The following is a 14,788-nucleotide window of genomic DNA, read 5'->3' on the forward strand; positions in this document are numbered from 1 at the left end:
GGTTATCTTTGCCTCTTAGAACTATCATTCCATTGTGAGACACAAATCCCTAAGCTCCAAAGTGGAGTTAAAAGGGTGCTATGTGGTAGTGGCTGAAGTGAAAACCAAATAAGCAAGACATGTTTGGACTAAAAGCTCTGACTTGAAAAGTCAAAAACAAGAATGAAACTCCCAACAAAGGGCTCAAGAAATAAGCTTGAAGTAAGCAACAAGTGAGTCTTTAGAAAATGGATTTGAGATGGACCTAAGAAGAACCCCAGATAGAGTTCGAGATGGACCCGAGATGGAGTCCCAGATGGAGTCCAAGATGGACCCAAGATGGAGTCCAAGATGGAGTTCGAGATGGAGTTCGAGATGGACCCGAGATGGAGTCCCAGATGGAGTCTAAGATGGACCCAAGATAGAGTTCGAGATGGAGTTCAAGATGGACCCAAGATGGAGTCCGAGATGGAGTTCGAGATGGAACCAAGACCAAGACTGAGACTAAGACTGAGTTCGAGTCTGAGTCCAAGTCCGAATCTAAATACTAATACAAGCTATTAGGTGAAAGCCTAAAGCAATCGTCCCCTTGGGGGCGGAGGAGGGGGGGTTGTTGTAGGGGGTTCCAAAAGTATAGTAGGGAGAGTGTGAGGGTTGGACCCTAGTGGAGCCAATTTGGCCAGGAAAGGCCAGTGTGACCCAGGAAGGCTATGCTTACATATTGAGTGATAATATATCCATTGAGGAGTCCAAGGCTAGAGTGAATAAAGACTAACAAGCGGGGTAGCTTAGTGAAGTGTTCAAGAGCCGACTCTAATTCCCCCAGGACACTGAATGGTCGATACACCCAGTCCAAGTGTGAGTGGCACTACTTACATGGATATCTAGCATGGCTCAATGGAACCTTGCTCTAGCCCCATGACTATAGCACCCAAAGGTAGAAAGTGGGGAGAGTACCCATGAGGCTCACGTAAGGCCATGATATTCTGAAATGTTGTCCCAAAGTCTTGGACTGTGGAAGGGAAGAGGAGCAGTCCTCTGGTGTAGTAACCAAGGATGCAGTCACATGGTGAGAAAGTCCTAGAGGACAATGGGACTTAGTGGTCAGGTCTGTAGGCCTTGATCTAGTGGCAATGTTGGCAAACACAATTATGGATAGAAAGGGATTTGGTAGGCACTGAAAAAGGGATATTAGGGAAGGCTATTCCCCATGTCTGTTAGCATCCTAAAGATGCTAAGGAGTGGATCTGGGATGATCACTCATGGACGGATGGCCTAATCTTTGAGAGACAGAACTGTGATGTAGGTGGTGTTGGATCATCGGTGTGACAAAGGTGAATGGGCATGGCCTTAGTGTAACAGGTTGATATAATGTGGTGGCAGATGCCTTATCTCGTATTCGTCATATGACAATGTTACAAACACAGTTTTTCATCATTTGAGTAAGGTGGTCAGCGAGTTTGGGTAGTTAGTTGAGCATGCTCAAACTCAAGATGCTAAGGTGGCCTCTGCGAGACCAAATGGAAGCTCCTTTCTCATTAGTGGATGGGATTCTCTACTACAATGGCCGTGTTTATTTACCACAAGTGGATGTGTTAATTACTCAAGTTTTATTCCACTATTATGATCATCTAAAGGCCGGTCATTTTGGGGAGGAAGAAGATGTATAAGTTGATTAAGCGCAATTTTTATTGGAGGAATATGAAGGGTGATATTCTTGAGTATTGTAAATCATGCAAGCTTTGTCAATGAATAAAGGTGCTAAGGGAGAAGCCAAAGGGACTTTTGCAACTTTTACCTATTCCTCAAAATTATTGATATAATATCTTTATGGACTTCATCACTTGTTTGTCACGAATATAGAGGCAAAAGGAGTAAGTATAGGTCATAGTGGATCCGTTGACGAAATATGTGCGGTTGTTGGCTCTTCAGAAGACTGTCACTGCCTCAAACTTAATTGCGGTCTACTTGGAAAAAGTTTTTCCTGATTTGGTTTGCTAGAAAACATCGTTAGTGATCGAGATTCAAAGTTCACAAATGGATTTTGGAAGAGCTTTGCAAAGGCTATGCAAGTGACTTTGAAACTCTCAAGTGGAGATCATCCTCAAATGGATGGGCAAATCGAGCATGTGAATCAGGTGTGGAGGATATGTTACGTTGTAGCGTTGGTCAAAGGCAAGGATAGTGGGATCCATATCTTCCGTTGGTAAAATTTGCTCACAACAATAGCAAACACAGTGGAACCAAGTTAAGTCCTTACTTTGCCATGTTTGGAAGGCATCCCTAAACAGCGGTGGAGTTGGGATTCCATTTGAGTAAGGACGTTCAAGATAAGCTTGATTCAAAGATGACTAATTTGGCCATAGAACTTGATGAGATTCTAGTGGTGTGCAAATGGAATTTGCAAGTAGCTCAGGATAGAGCAGAGAAGTTTGCTAATGAGCATTGCCAATTCTAGGAATATAAGGATCTTGTTTTCGTGCGAGTGATCTTTTCATCAAGTGAGTAGCAGAACACCATAGTGCCTTTATAGACAAGGAAGAGTGATAAACTTTTCCCATCAATATGCTGGTCCATATGAAGTGTTAGAGTGCATTGGTAAAATGGCTTATTGGATGTGGTTACCAGCTGGGGTGAAAATTCATTCGGTATTTTATATCAGCTAGTTGAAAGGTGTACTATCTTGGAGTGACGGGCCCAATGCCTCCTTGATGTATACGCCTATGGAAGATGGACTAAGAGCTTGAGCAAAGTTCCCTAGAAAGGGTGATCACTGATACAACTCGTCCTTGGGACAAAGACTTTATTGGGGGGGAAGAATTGTTAGGCGTCAGCTTTGACCACATGGTCAACATCAGAGATTTACACTAGCAGCAGTAAGACTATCCTTCGAGGGGGAAGCTAGAAAGGCTGGAGGAGTGGTAGAAAGCATGGGTACTGTGGTGACTAAAAAGGAGGTTTGTTGGAGATAGTGCCCCCTGGAGTTGATCTTGCAGACTGCACAAAGGGGACTTTGTTATGATCCGGCGCAAAAAGACAGAGATCTAGTTGCCCTAGACTATGATATGCCACCTCTTAAGGTTCCTCACCACCCAACCACTCCTGAGCTACCTCAAAAGTTCCACTGCACCACTGCTCCACTGTGAGCCTTAGGGTAGGTTTTGTCCCTTACCCTAATATGCCTTAATATACCCTCCTTTGTCTCAATTGCATGCTTCCCAGAAGGTTTGGACCCCATCACACACCATACCGCCCATCTAGCATGGCTAAAAGCCTCCCACACAGGAACCCCAATGGACATGGATCCCCCAGCCGTGTTGTCCCCTGCACCTCATATGCCGCAGGACCGAGATATGGAGATGCATCGACATCATCCTCCTGAGAGAGAAAATGTAATAGTTATAAATGCAATAGAACAAGAAAGAAAACTTATGTTGAGATGGATCTTTCTTGCCTGTGTAGAAGTTAACCTCTAAAAGTCCTTGATGTTTCACAAGAAGAGATGCGATTTAAGGCTCATCTGCTGGGACTGAACACTATCAACATGCTCAAGGTTCGCTCCATATGATAGCTTTCACTTTCTTTTTCTACAGGTTGCCTTGTATGTCCAAGGATACATAAGGTTTGCCATTTCTTCTGTCCTCTTCTAGACGACAACGTTGGCAATAGCGCATGGTATTATGCAGCTCCGTCATCAGCCTAAAAGTTAGTCGTTTCACAAGAAGCTCATATAGCAATTTCCTTTTACTGTTGGGGCGAGGGGAAAACGAATGAGGCCACGGGAATTGGAGGTGTATGAGAGCTACATCAGGCTGTCTCCTAACCTCATCTTGTTTTCAGGACCGCAAGGTCGTAAAGATTTTGATTCAATTCTCTTGGCCCTCGCGGTGTAGATTTTCCAGGAGGCACAATATTGGGTGAATGTTTACAATGCAGTTTTCATGCCAAGGAAGCAGTAGAAGGGAGACAAGTTTGTTAAGCATATGCTAATTTCATCCAAGCCACTCGAAGCATTCAGTGCCAAGCCATCATCTCTCTGAGTGCTATGATACAGGGGGTGCCACAAGCTGAGGCGTGGCGGCTACAGCTGGGTCGGGAGGTTGAGCTGCATCGGCAGCAGGTTCGGGTAGTTTCTTCTTCTTGCTTTTCTTGGCCTCCTCGGCTGCTAGTTGCTCCTGGTATTGGCGGTTGAGCTCTTGCACTAAAGCTCTCTCCTCTTCATCCTCTTGGACAATCTGTGTCAAAGCCGCAATATTAAACTATGTCTCAAGTACTCGCTCTTTCTTTCTTTCTCACCTTGTCGAGCTTCAATACGTCCCTCCAGATGTTTGCTCCTTGTGGGCAACGAACGTACCTGGGCAAAAAACAGCCTGAATACACGCCTTACTTAGCAAGGAGTGAATTTACTACTCTTGTTCGTAGAGTTGCTCCTCAATAGGCGACTGATATTCGCACCGGTGCTCCACCCACAGATTGCTTGATTCTGGATCATCCTTTTTGGCATACCTGCAAAAGAACGAGAAGAATTTACAGCGAGCACCTCCCGAGTACGCATCACATTGTGCACCTCCTGACCAACGACCAGTCAATGGACCGACCGACCGAGCCATTTCGCGACACTGGACCAGGGTTTAGACGAAAGGGTGGAAATACTTGACACCCAGAACAGCTGCAGTCAGCCCTAGCGGTGTTGTCAGCAAATCACTCGGCTGCAACGCAAGAGTTGATCAGAAATGTAGTTTGAACAACGTGCGCTCTTTCACCTTGACTCTGTACGCTAGCAGGTCATCCTGACCGGTGTAAAACGCGGGCGCCTTCTTCTTTGGAGCCATTGGTAAGCCCCAAGCGGCAACAGGCGTGGCACTACCTTTTAATGCGAAGAATATTCACATTCCTTTTTTTTAACACATCAATTCCTGACAGCCGTTGAGACGAGGACGAACATAAGCTGCTCAAGACCGTATTGCAACTTCCCAACGGCAGCACTTCCATCGCTCTGGAGGTCACAGCACAGCCCGCGAGCCTCGTCCTCAATAGACTGGTACCTCGCAGAGGCGGGAGCTTGCTCCTCGATCACTTTCTCCTTGGCAGCCTGAAACGCTGCTACAACGTCCCCAATGCCTACACAGCCGCTGCTCTATATAACCGGAAAATTGCTCGTAAAGGCTTACCCGTTACAAAGCTGTCTGAAATTGCTTCCATATCAGTAACCATATTGAGCGCCCGGCTCCTGACCACAAGAGCTTTGCTTAAGCAGTCCTTGGGCCATTCAAACTCGCGGCCATCGCTTTCTTTCGCTCCTGATTCCTCTGAGTTGCCTTCCCGGAGGGACCTGCTCAATAGCACGAGGTGCGACATGCAAACGGCGCACAGCTCCGATAGTCTCTGCACAAAATCCAAAGCTCTAGAGCTTGAACGGCAAGAGAAAAGAACAAAGGCCTTACGTGGACGCCTTCTGCTTTGATCGCTTCTATGCGATCCCACGTCTTCTGTATAACCTCACTGACAGCCAATCCTTCGAGTGTGGTGGTAAAGCTAGCATTTTAGAGGCGACCATGCGTACATGTGAGAGACAAAAGCCAACAAGCATACCTAGTCGCCATTTCCGCAGCTTTACTGACACCAGCTTCACGTAGTGACTTCACCTCACTTCCATCTAGCAGCGATTCTGCTCCAATTTTCTTACCTTTATCACCATCGGCGGAGCAGTCACCACCATCTCCAAGACTCAACACGCGAGGAACCTGCTTGCACAGCTCGTCGAAAGCAGCGCGCTCTTCCGTAGACATTTTTGATTTTGCTCGGTTGCAGACCAGTGCGTAGTGACTGGAAAGAGCCTCCAGTTCCTGAATGCAGCGCATCTCTCCATCAGACGGAGGAGAGCCACTTGCTTACCTCAAGATGTTCTGGACCCCCGTAAATGTAGAAGCAGTGGTCAAAACTTGCATCTTCTGCTGCATTCTGTCGGTTTTCTGCTTGGTCCCCAACGCCGTCGAGCGCCAGAATATCCAGAGTCTCCTTCCCCACGAACTCCAAAGCCTTGAGACTCTTGGCGGTCAACTCCCTGCCGCTCTACAATCTAGACAAGTTTACGACGTCCAACAAACTTGAGCTCCTACCTGGATGAGCTTGGGAGCAAGAGCACTTGCCTTGGCGCTCAGGCCCTCGCTGTGAACGCTACCCGCAAACACTTCGGCCGAGCTCTCAAGCCTGAGTAGATGATGGTGGAAGTGTGAGCAAAGGCGTGCACACGTTTGCATACCTGTGGACAAAGCTCATCCCTCCTTTCCAGGCATTTCCCAAAGCCTGGTATGCCTCGGACGCCAAGTTCTCCACGGAAGAGTCCAAGACCTTGAGACCCTGGCACATCGCGGGGCTAGTTAGTGCTAGATTCACCCAGCCATGGGAGTGTACGTACGTGGCCGATGCTGGAATCCCTACTGGCACCCTCCAGCCTCTTGAGCGCATCCCTGCGTAGCCTGTCGCTGGGAGAATCGTCGTCTGCGCCTTGCGCATCCTTGGCACTAGTCTCCTCGGCCTTGTCCGTGAGCGATTCAGCCAGCGTCGACTGCAAATCAGCCATGCCCTTGGCCGCTCCTTTGGCTGCCTCGACGGCCTGCAGCACACACACATGGATCCACCAAATCCGAGCTTGCCTCGCACTCACATTCTTGGAGATGCCTTCCGCTGCCTTGTGCAGATCCGCAAGAGCTGCAAAGCCCCACGATCCCCATCCCCAGCTCCCCTCCTCCCGCTGCTCCGTCATGGCCGACAAGAAACAAAACCCTAGGCTATGCTATGCCCACTTGTGTCATTACACTCTCAATCCAAGCAAGTTACAACTCTGGGGAGGCGGCCACCGGAGCAACCCGCCACGCCTGCCTTGACATCTTGAGCTTGTCCACCTCTTGCGATTGCAGCTCGCTGCCCTCGCCGTCTCCACCGCCGTCTCGTGATGCCGACGAGCCAACCCACATCGCATTTGAGAAGCAGCTCTCGTCGTCGTCACCACCCAGCACATGATGGTGAGCAGCGGCCGCCGGAGCCGCAGCGGGAGCGGCATCGTCAACGGAGGCGTCTTGGTCGCTCGTGCTTGTCGACGAGTCGGAGGTTTCCACAGTGGGCTGGCCGAGGCTCACTTGCAAGAGCTTGTGCCGCCGCTCCAACACGCCCCTGTTGAAATGCGGCGGGGACGTTCGAGAGGTGGGCGACGCTTGCTTGTTTATGAGCTTGTTGAGCACTTTGTTGGAGGTGGCCACCTCCCCGCGCCCTGCTGCCGCCCGCGCTGACACCAAGCCGCCACCTCGTCTCTTTCGTCTGCTGCCTTGCTTCACCCTCTGGAAGCTATCGTTCCTCGTCGCGGGCTCGGCCTGGCTGCTGCCCTCCTCCATTTCAAACAGGTCGGACACATCGGCCAGCCACATGGTTTGCTTGTCCTTCTTCAGAGCCTGCGCACGCGTCACCAGGCGGTGTAGCCTGGCCTCCGCCGCTTGCGTGTCTGGGCTCATGGCTGCTGCAGTTGCATCCAGTGCCTGCTCTGCACGCGTCGAAACACCGTCCTCGTTGGCGATGACCGCAAGCCGGGAGCTTTTCTTCTGCGAGCCACCACCCTCGTTCAAGCCTCTACTCGTTACGTATAGTGCTACACGACGTACCTTGCCTCTGGACACCGCAGCTTCGTGTGGCACCACAGGTTTCAGAGCAGGAGCATACAAGCCAAAGGCACCGTCCGGCTTGCATCTCTTGCGAGACAGCTTGTGTACTTTCCATTCCTCGATCCTCGACAGGCACCGGCCGTCCAAACAGAGCTGAGTGAGGCACGTCAAGAGCGTCCGGATTTTGTAGCGGCTGCACATACCTTGCCAGGGTCCGGAAAGAAGCTGAACACTTTCTCCCGATAGTCACGAGCGTAGGTGACGGGATTCCCTTGGAGGCAGAGCGACGAAAGGAAGCGCAAGCCGCCAAACCTCTCCAGCTCGCCAAAGTTGGAGATGGTGTTGTGCGAGATGTCGAGATGGCGGAGTAGGACAAGGGTGTCGATGCCCCTGGTAATGGAGAGCGCGTTGAACCTGAGGATAAGAGTGGTGAGAGAGGAGGACACCTGCGTGTGTCAAGGAAGTTGGTCAGGGAAGCCAAGCGTGTGACATCAAACCTGGTCTAGCCTGGACACGGACTGGATCCAGTTGAAGCCCAGGTCTAGAAACTTGATCTGCTTGCAGCTGCCAAGGTTGAGGACGTGCGTCAGCCTGTTCCTGCGGAGGTCGAGCACCTCCACAGCTGGTAGCAAGTGCAACGAGTCGTCCATGACGGGCAGCGCGTTGCAGGCGCACGAGACGGAGGCGAGGCGGCTCCACGGCTGCGCGCTGCCAATGTCCACCATCCGCTCGGCCAGGACATGGCGCAGAGCATCCTAGGTCCCCTAAAGGGCATCAAGGATTCAAGGTGGCAAAAGGCAATGTGGTCCACTTACCGTGGAGTTGTGGCAGATGAGCTTCTCCAGGTGGGGGCGGAGGTGGAGGAGGCCCCTGGCGGCGGAGGTGGACAAGTCGCAGCCCCGGAGCTCCAGCGACCGCAGCCTCTCGAACGGCAGCAGATTGATGGGCGTGGGATCCCGAGCAGGGGATTGCACAAGCGACACGACCTTGACACTGGCCAGCAGCCCAAGGACACGGCGGAGCAGCTCTAGAGCCCGGTGGTCGCCAAGGTCCGCGATGTAAGCGCGCAGGTAGTCCACGGGCGCCGCCGTGTGCAGCTGCTCCAGCTCCTGCAGCGAATCCAGCCGCGCCTGGAGGTAGTGCAGGCCCAGCGGGTTGAGCTTGAGCACCCTGCTCCCGTCCAGCAGCGCCGCGACGTTCTCCTCCACGAAGCGCGCCAGCATGTCCAAGTACCTGTCGCCCGTCACGATCTCCATGGCCGCAGGCAGGGCGGCCTGGAAGCCCGACCTAAGAGAAGCGAATATTCCACCGGGGCAAGGGTCGTGGCCGTTTGACGAGTCAACCACAAGCGCTTGACACGCGGAGTCTTACTTTTGGAGGGCGTCGCCAATCGCCATGGCGGGAGACGACGACGCCGCAAATGTTCGTGTCAGGCTGCTCGTCAAGGCGGTCCCGGTTCGGAATTACCTGGTAGGTAAGAGAGCACGAAGGCCCCCTTCATTTTCACCTGCTGCGTTGCCACCTTTACAGGAGGATAATGTTGTGCCCTTGCTCATGCAAGGGATGCAAAGCTTGATTGTGGATAGGTTTGTATACATACATATATGCCTTGTTACAAGTGGAGTCTTTCAGGCCTCCCAACCCGGTTGGGTACTTGGGTGAGTTTCTGGTGCGGAATGACCCCATGAGACCACCAGAACCCGAGAAGAAGACAGAATGCGAGCACTGCGCACACTCTCCGCCGCCGCTGCCGACTCCTCCAGCTACAGAAGCTCCCAAGACAGACGAAGCTACCCCGGACGGAGACTCCGCAGCAGCACCACCAGCATAAATAACGTTCAGCCTAGTCGTCGTCCCCATGAAAATACAATTCCCTTGTACGATGCCGTACGGAGCCGTGTGCCTCTTGACGTGGCGCCAAACATTTAAACATTTGAAGTCGCGCCTCTTGCCAAGCCCTAATATACAGGAGGATGAGGAGGAAGAAGAGGCCGCACAAGAAGCGTGCCCGGAAGCGCAGCAGGGTTTGCGGGAAGCGTAAGGGGAAAACGATTTGTAAGGGTGAAATGATCTGCAGCGACAGTGGCCTTGAGGCAATTAAGAAGCGCGTCGAGGTAGCAACCAGCAACAAGGAGGACGAGCCGACGTCCGCCACAGCGGGGGCATCAGCGTGTGGGATTTGCTTTACGGACGATAGAGAGAGGGGGAAGCTGGATTGTTGTGACCATTTCTTTTGTTTTGGGTGTATTGTGGAGTGGTCAAAGCTGGAGTCTCGATGCCCGATGTGTAAGCAGAGATTCATGACGATTGTAAGGTCCACTCATCCTGGACAGCCTGCCAGCCGAAGCCGAACCATTCATGTGCCTATGCGCGATCAGGTACTTGGCTTTCATGATCCACCAGCGCGATTCTAACTTTGGACTCCAGGTCTATGAGCCCTCGGACGAAGAAGTCCGGGATCTAAGCGATCCGTATGCAAACATTGTGTGCGTTCAATGCCAAGAGATTGGTGACGAGGGCCTTCTCCTCTTGTGTGATTTGTGTGATTCGGCAGCACATACTTATTGCGTGGGTCTGGGAGTTTCAGTTCCTAGGGGCGACTGGTTTTGCCAATGCTGTAGGGCTTCTTTTCTAGGGAGCCCCAACCTTAGCATTACTGCTGCTCCCACTCAAGAACATCAGCCTTCTGCCCACCAACATGCCCAGCAACAACACCCGCTCGAAACCACCTAAACAGCAAACGTGAAGAGGGAGAGAAAGAAAAAAAGAAAGAAGAACACAGCAGATTAAACATGGCTAGCAACTACATGGCATTTGCCATTTTATTAACTTTGGCGAGTACGGCTTAAGTTTCTTTCCAGTTGTGATGCTCCACCATGCACCGAATCCACGCAACTCCACCATTCGGCAGTTCGTATGGCCATCCTTCGGTCGCAACGACTCCATCGTAGACACCCCTTTCCAAACTCATGTGTCTTGTTGTTGCAACGTTGAGTGTGACAGTGCTTTCTTTGCCGCTACTCCCACAAGATTCAGCACCATTGTCTGAAGTTGCTGTGTTTACAACCTGTTGTTGATCCTGAGGACGAGCAACGTTACCACCGCCGTTATCCTCCTCACTGTGCTTCAACTCCTGAATAATCAAGTGCTGCTGTGCAGCATGTTGACGTTGATAGGCACTCATGCTCTGCCTGTAGTGCCTCTCAGAAGGAGGCATTTCAGAGTGGAGCTGGTGCTCATTTTTCCTTAAATCCGTAGGATTGATGTTCCTGTTATTATAAACCTGGATGCTTCCTCGTAATTTTGCTGCCGAGTCGATGGAAGCCCTTGTGTAGTGACGCCATGCGGAAAAGTAATCTATGAGCTTATGTTTCTTATACGCTGCCTCAGCAGACCAGAGTCTTTCCCTTCGCTTGTTTCTTTAAAAAAAAAAAGATAACAGGTTTTTTAGGCCAGCAAACAAAATCGTATCACTTAACAGACCTTTGATTTGCGTAGTCTCCCCAGGCATTCATTATCTCACGTATGGTCTCCCAGAATTGACCAGCTTGGATTAACTCCAGGCACTCCTTCAAGACTCGAACTCGCTCGTGATTATACCGCAACAGTGCTTTCCACTGGAGCCAAGCTTTCTTCAAGCATCTGCTCTCCGCGACTTTAGCCGCCTCAAACTCGTACTTTTGATTTGCTTTAATTCTCGACCAGCTGGCTCTTCTCCACAGCACAAATGAATTTCTTTTTACTGTCAGCATCCATTTCCACTTGACATGCCTGAATGTTCGAGATTGTGTGACCAGTGCTTGCCAATGTGACCAAATATAGCGCTTCAACTGCACCTTCCATTTGTTCAACAGAGCCATCGCGGTCCTGCTAAGCTGCGTTTTGCATTTCCAAACCAGAAGTATTCCATGCAAAAGCTCAGTTTTCTGCCTCCGTTCCCTGCACGATAAAAAAACATTGAATCGTAGAAAGGACTGTGACCACTTACGTCCGACTTGCCATTCCCATCGCCTCACGTTGAATTAGCCTTTGCTGATAATGCTCTTCTCGGCGAACTGCAATCCCTCTAACAAGGCCATGCCACGCCCATATAATTCGCTTCTCCAAAGACTGCAGGATGATAAAGGTGACTTGTTTTTGCTTACATCTCCAGAATGCTCCTTGTTCTGAATGATCTATCCATTTCTGAAGATATATAAACTTAAGTTAGTTCACAGAGTGTTTTCTCTTACCTTAAAACATCGGTAAACAAGGCACTGTGACTGATAGCGTGATTTCTTGGTACATGCTTGCCAGAAAGGAAAATAACTCTTTTTGACCATCACTCGATGATAGTATGAGATATGGGATTCCACACTTCTTAAGTCCTTCCTGAATGGAATTCAATAGTTTAGCGTAGCCAAACTATGCATGTGTTTACCTGCCACGAAACCCCAGCTTCCAGGTGCTCAATGTTCGCTGTGAAGACCTCCGTTTAAATGCCCAATTGCGCTCTCGAAGTTTTTTCATAATAGCACTGTGTGAATACCATCCCTGCATATCAGCTTGTGGACATGATTCACTGTGAAACTTATTGTCCTTTTTACCTTCAAAATAATGCTCGAAAGACGTTGACGATGCCAGCATGCCGCTGTTGCAGCTTTTTTGCTTTCCTTATGCGTCTCAAATGCTTTTAGCACCTGTCAGTGACGTGTTCGTTTGAGAAACAACGCATGGAGTCGCTCACTTGTCTTTTGATATGCCAATGCTCCTCTGTAAGTTGGTGGAACGATCTCAGAGTCCGTAACAACAAACGTTGCTCATGTAGGTGCTTCAACTGTGTCATGGTTACTTTTTCTTCGGACGACATGTAGGCTTCCATTGACCATGCGTTGAAAACTAGCCTCTTACAAGTCTTGCGCAACTTGTCTCTAGCGTTGGCATAAAGATTTCGTTTTTGCTGCTGCCCTGTCTTCCACTCCAAAAGCTTTCTAGCCACAGTTCTCAAAATGAACCGTCTTCGAAAGTCACAAGCTTTTTCCATTTGTCTCTTGCATAACAGATGCTTATGTGCTACACACTCCCAATGTCTCAGTGTCAAGCGGGCCGCGTAATTCTTCCTTTTGCTTGCAACTGCTAGCTGGACAAGTTGTAGCTTCTTTGAGCATTTAGTTGCATCAAACCTAAACATCATGATTTGTTACACCCAGGTATAGCACTTCCCACCCACTTTACCATTTAACGTATTGTTTCCGCTTTCTCCGTTGCATGAAATAAGTGAGAACCTTCTTTAGGAAAACGCTGTGGCTCACTAGCCGGCGCCATCTCGCAAATGTATGGAGGAGCTAAAACAGATATTAGAACCATTGGCAAGTTCCTGCCCCAATTCCAACCTGCTCATATCGAAGCTTTGAAGTAGCCATGGCTTGTTTTGCCCGGACATGTTTCGCCTTGAAGTTTAAAATGTTAATAATATCTACTGCCTTGGAAACTTACCATTCGGGTGATATCCTGCCATGCAAGAAACGCGTTCCTTGCAAACTTGTAAAACGCACGCCCTTTTATCTGGAATCAGCAAACATATGGTTTTTTGTTTTTTTTAAAGAAAAATTTCAAGGGAAATACCATTTCTTCCGCCAATCTTTTCCTTTTCATTCTTGTAACAAACGATTTCCAGGTACCATGAAAATGCTTCAAAAGGGAACGCCTACGAATTTCAGATGCCACTCTTAAACACTAGTGAAGTTAAGATCAGACAAATGATCTAGGAAAGCGGTTTAAGACCACCCACCTTTTTCTTGTGAGTGTTAGACACCCAGATATGAAAAGTTTTAAAAAGCTGTGTCCTGTTTTGACGTTGCTGGAGGAATGCAACTGAGAAAGGCGCACGACACATGTCAAATATTTGCTAATGTTTTTTGTCGCCTACCATTTTTCTCTTGAACATTCCTTTCCTTTGTAAACAAAAGCCAAAACTGAATTGCTGTTTGAAGGCACGAATATTCAATGCGGATTTTTAAACCTGTTAACTGTTGAAGCTTAACTCTGTTGTCCTTCAGCTAAAACGAAGTCAAAGTAGCAGTAAGTATCAAGAAACGGCCAGCTTCTTACCACATGTAGCCATCCAAAGAATGCCTTCTGAAAATTCAAAAGTCTATAGTAAGAATGTGCCTTTTCATTTGCCAAAGCCAGATCCTAAGCAATATAGAGGGTCTGTTAATAATGCTAGGAAATTTAAGGAATATCACCTTGACACCAGCTACAAATGTTTGCCATCCAATCCACACTAAGTTGTACAGCTTACTTTCAAAGTGGAGCATTCCCTGGACACTTATTTCTTCAAAGTGTTTTTTCTCTCTGCAAAGATGTGTCATATGATGCAACGCCTTGACTGTCAGTGAAACAAACTAGATCTGAATGGCAGCAAAGTGATATGACATTCTTACCTTGCAACCGTAGCTTTTTAGCAAGCTTGCAAAAATTGTGTTTTCTTGCAAAGTAAGCAGCGGTTCGAAAGTTAAGAAAACTCTTTAGTAACAGTTTTCTTGAAAGGTGATTCAATGCAAGTAGGTTATTTTCTCTTTGCCAGGCTTTCATTTTATACCAGTGCCTCCATATTTCAAAAATCGCAAATGTTGAGTGGCATGTCCAGCAGCGTAGAAGAACCCCACCAGTGTTCCAATTGTCGGGGCGCTTTTGCAATCCTTCCTGAACCTGCAACGGCCTAAACTTTGTGCATGGGAAACATAAAATTATACCCGAGCAACAAGCAGCTTTTCAGAATGTCTTGCACATGTGGACTTCCTCCACTTTCTTAAAAATGTCTGAACCATGTTCTGCATGTGTCCTGCTTCGAGGAATCTATACTTGGACCTTTTCTGGCTGTGCACCACGAGCGCATAAAAAAAATCGCGAGTAGAAACAATAGTGTCATTTCTACAGGATAAATAATTAATGAATTATTTATAGACGTACACCCTGACAATACCTCGGTGGCTCTATGTTCTTACAATACTTTATCCAGTAAGTAAATGTATCCCTAAGGACCTTCAGCTGCCAGTAATCGTAAGCTGCACGTAATTTCTCCCTTTTGTCCTGTGATAACTAACAAGAGGGAGGGATTGAATTACATTGCAAAACATCGTCACGTACCACAGTGTGCTCCGATAAAACCC

General features: G+C 48.8%; 4 protein-coding genes across 4 annotated transcripts; 1 reads left to right on the forward strand and 3 right to left on the reverse strand.

Annotated features, from left to right (window-relative positions):
• Nucleotides 1-3,942: 3,942 nt before the first annotated feature.
• Nucleotides 3,943-4,614, reverse strand: LOC112350708. Its single transcript, XM_024687402.1, has 3 exons — nt 4,390-4,614; nt 4,276-4,333; nt 3,943-4,214 (listed from the first exon to the last, which is right to left on the reverse strand). Exons 1-3 carry the CDS (start codon nt 4,587-4,589, stop codon nt 4,023-4,025), a joined length of 450 nt encoding a protein of 149 aa, XP_024543170.1. The 5' UTR covers nt 4,590-4,614; the 3' UTR covers nt 3,943-4,022.
• A 233-nt stretch (nt 4,615-4,847) lies between these two features.
• LOC9661007 lies at nt 4,848-6,807 on the reverse strand. Its single transcript, XM_024687401.1, has 9 exons — nt 6,647-6,807; nt 6,398-6,595; nt 6,242-6,339; nt 6,099-6,189; nt 5,875-6,051; nt 5,572-5,825; nt 5,424-5,514; nt 5,151-5,364; nt 4,848-5,100 (listed from the first exon to the last, which is right to left on the reverse strand). The coding sequence occupies exons 1-9, from the start codon at nt 6,743-6,745 to the stop codon at nt 4,889-4,891; spliced, it is 1,434 nt and encodes a 477-aa protein (XP_024543169.1). The 5' UTR covers nt 6,746-6,807; the 3' UTR covers nt 4,848-4,888.
• On the reverse strand, nt 6,761-8,917 carry LOC112350707 (serine/threonine-protein kinase 11-interacting protein-like). The gene is made up of 5 exons (XM_024687400.1): nt 8,450-8,917; nt 8,132-8,389; nt 7,838-8,080; nt 7,635-7,787; nt 6,761-7,574 (listed from the first exon to the last, which is right to left on the reverse strand). Exons 1-5 carry the CDS (start codon nt 8,888-8,890, stop codon nt 6,816-6,818), a joined length of 1,854 nt encoding a protein of 617 aa, XP_024543168.1. The 5' UTR covers nt 8,891-8,917; the 3' UTR covers nt 6,761-6,815.
• Nucleotides 8,918-9,011: 94 nt separating this feature from the next.
• On the forward strand, nt 9,012-9,486 carry LOC112350709 (set1 complex component sdc1-like). The gene is made up of 2 exons (XM_024687403.1): nt 9,012-9,220; nt 9,267-9,486. Exons 1-2 carry the CDS (start codon nt 9,030-9,032, stop codon nt 9,463-9,465), a joined length of 390 nt encoding a protein of 129 aa, XP_024543171.1. The 5' UTR covers nt 9,012-9,029; the 3' UTR covers nt 9,466-9,486.
• Nucleotides 9,487-14,788: the final 5,302 nt, after the last annotated feature.

Source organism: Selaginella moellendorffii, unplaced genomic scaffold (genome assembly GCF_000143415.4).
Source record: "Selaginella moellendorffii unplaced genomic scaffold, v1.0 SELMOscaffold_53, whole genome shotgun sequence".
In the NCBI taxonomy this organism is placed as follows: domain Eukaryota; kingdom Viridiplantae; phylum Streptophyta; class Lycopodiopsida; order Selaginellales; family Selaginellaceae; genus Selaginella; species Selaginella moellendorffii.